This window comes from Sorex araneus, chromosome 1 (assembly GCF_027595985.1).
Source record: "Sorex araneus isolate mSorAra2 chromosome 1, mSorAra2.pri, whole genome shotgun sequence".
Classification (NCBI taxonomy): Eukaryota; Metazoa; Chordata; class Mammalia; order Eulipotyphla; family Soricidae; genus Sorex; species Sorex araneus.
In genome coordinates this window covers 302,111,667-302,114,291 of record NC_073302.1, presented here as the reverse complement: position 1 = coordinate 302,114,291, position 2,625 = coordinate 302,111,667, and the positions used below count along the sequence as shown (strand labels likewise).

General features: G+C 51.8%; 1 protein-coding gene across 1 annotated transcript; it reads right to left on the bottom strand.

Moving 5' to 3' along the window:
• Positions 1-588: 588 nt before the first annotated feature.
• LOC101543232 (tripartite motif-containing protein 75-like) lies at positions 589-1,989 on the bottom strand. Its single transcript, XM_004614727.2, has one exon. It carries the CDS (start codon positions 1,987-1,989, stop codon positions 589-591), a length of 1,401 nt encoding a protein of 466 aa, XP_004614784.2.
• Between the last annotated feature and the right edge of the window lie 636 nt (positions 1,990-2,625).

Genomic DNA, 2,625 nt, shown 5'->3' with positions numbered 1-2,625 from the left:
ATTCTTCCTGCTTTATTGAAAAAGAAACAAAACTCTGGTTCAGGCATCAAGACATTGGAATACACAAAGCATCAAGAGGGATATTTTCACTGTGCTTGCTTAGACTATGTGCTACCTAAAAAATTTTGTTCTTAGTAATTTTATTTGGAAAGTAAATAGAAATAAGAGTTTGGGTGACATGAAAATAGATAGGTACATACACACACACACACACACACACACACACACACACAAATCAGTTCCAGAGTGGAACAGATGAGTTCACAAATGCACCAAGAGGGGTGGAGAGGGCTCACTTGTTACTTGCTGAGGGAATATTTGGGGTACAGGGCAATCACATCCTAAATTCCTGGCTGTTGGGAGTCTTGGGTAGATGTTCCCAGCACAGTCTTTCTGGGGATACCCTTGCTAAAGCTCAGGGAGCATCAGCTTTGCTGAAAATTGACCAGATGATGCTTATAGAGTGAAGGTGAGAGGGGGAGGGAGGACAGGAATAACCAACACCCACATCAGAGTGTACTCGACTTCATTACCAGAACTTTCTGTTACATTAGGAAGCATACAAAACAGAGAACATGGGCAAGAGATTCACCATTCCTGGCTGACAACAGTCATAGAAAAAAAGTCCAAGGCCAAGGATGTAAGAGAGAAAAAGGGCAGGAGCTTTCCTGTGAAGGTCCCGGTGAGTGTAGAGATGTGGGACCTCTTATCCAAATCATAAAAGGAAACTTCTCCCAACTCAAAGTCCAGAAACACACCAACACGATAGTGTGCTCGGTGAGAGTCCAGCTGAAGGCCAGTGAACTGCTGGAGCTGCCAGAGGCCGTCGGCAGGGGTGGGTGTCACGGGCGCATTTCTGGGCCAGGATTCCTCGCACACGCCCAGGGCCCACATTCCCGAGCCTCGGATTTCGACCTGCCAGAAGTGCCTGCCACCTTCGAACCCCTCCACACTCAGGACGGCTTCCTGAGAGGTGAATGCCCTGGGCGGAGGGTCCGAGGCGGGCTCTGTGCTTCCCTGGCGACAACTCAGAGTTTTCCTGTCCGGGGAGATGATCAGACTGGGGTGAGCGGTTTCGGGATCCAGGGTCAAATCCGTCTGGAACTTGCTGATTATGTTCTGCAGGCCAATGTGATGTGGGGGGAAGGTGTAAGTCGGCTCAATATATTGGTAGGAGAAGGCTGCAGGGAGCTCGATGCTCTTATACTTGTTCCACTCCTGGTGCACGGCCCTGAGCCCACTGAGCAGGCCCAGGTCTGGCTGCAGACACAGCCGGGAGACGTTAGTCATCAGACACTCTAGGGTGGAGCGGTAGTTGGACAACAGGCAGTGGTGTTTTAGCAATGTCTGGGACATACTCCTCATCTCCCTTTGTAGCCTGTAGTTAATTAAGTTCTGTTCTGCTTTCAATAAATACTTCAGTTGTTCTAATTCAGATTTCAAATCACTCCTTTGCTTGGCCACCTGCTCTCTCCACTCCTGTCTCTCGGCGTCTTGCAGCTCCCGGGCCCTCTGTGCCTCCTGCAGCTGCTTGTGCAGAGGCTCCAGGTAGCCCTTGAGCTTGGTCCTGTGATGAGCAGCCGCGGCGCCGATGGGCGTGAGGCGGTGGCCGCGGTGGGCAGCAGAGGCGCCGCACTGGCCACACAGCAGCTCCAGGTGGTCTTCGCAGAACAGGCTCAGGGGCTGCAGGTGCGCGGCACAGCGGCCTCGGGCCTCCGGCGCGTGTCCCTCGGGCCTCGGGCCAGGCAGCCGGCTGACCAGGTCGGCCAGCAGCGCCAGCTGCGTGTTGGGCCCGCGGGGCTCATGGGGGCAGGGGTGCTGGCACACGGGGCAGGGCAGGGGCTCCCGCAGGTGCTGCCAGCGCCCCCGCAGGCAGGAGCAGCAGCAGTTGTGGCCGCAGTCCAGGGTCAGGGGCGCGCGCAGGGGCCCCTGGCAGAGCGGGCAGCGGGCCTGTGCGTGCAGCTCGGCCAGGGCGGCGGCCAGGGCCATGGTGCAGGGCCGCGGGGGCAGCTTGGGTATCTGCTCCTCCTGGTCTTTTCCCAGCCCTCCCCGGGAACCGGAAACAGAAGCTTCAGTTGGTCCTGGGGGTTGCTCAGTCCGAGTAGAGACGGAAACCTAAGGCAATGATGGGATAGAAATGCTGGTCAGAATTGTGGAAAACTCTGAAAAATCCACCGTGCTTCCAGAGAAAAGGATAAGACCTTAAGAAGAGTATTGGCCACAGCGTGTAAAAAGCTCAGGTATAACACTGTTTTATCATTCTTCTGTCCTAAATTCAAATACATAAACTTCTAACTTAAATAACTTCAGTAAGTGGGATACAAACTTGATGCTTAATAATGAATAATGTAAAAATGGATTCTTCGTGGTAGCAAACTATACGCAGAGTATATGTAGATGTACTCCTTGGAGCAGCATAACTCACATCACAACATTTAGTGGAGGGACGTCTGCAGTCACTCCATAGCTATGTGTACAAGGATGTCACTAGCATAATGGTTCTTGGTACATAATACATGAGATGGTCTTTCATTTCATTTGCGGGAAGGATATTCATGATGAAAACAAAATTTTTTCAAATTATTTAAAGTCATAATGATGGTAATAATCATTTTATTACAATAT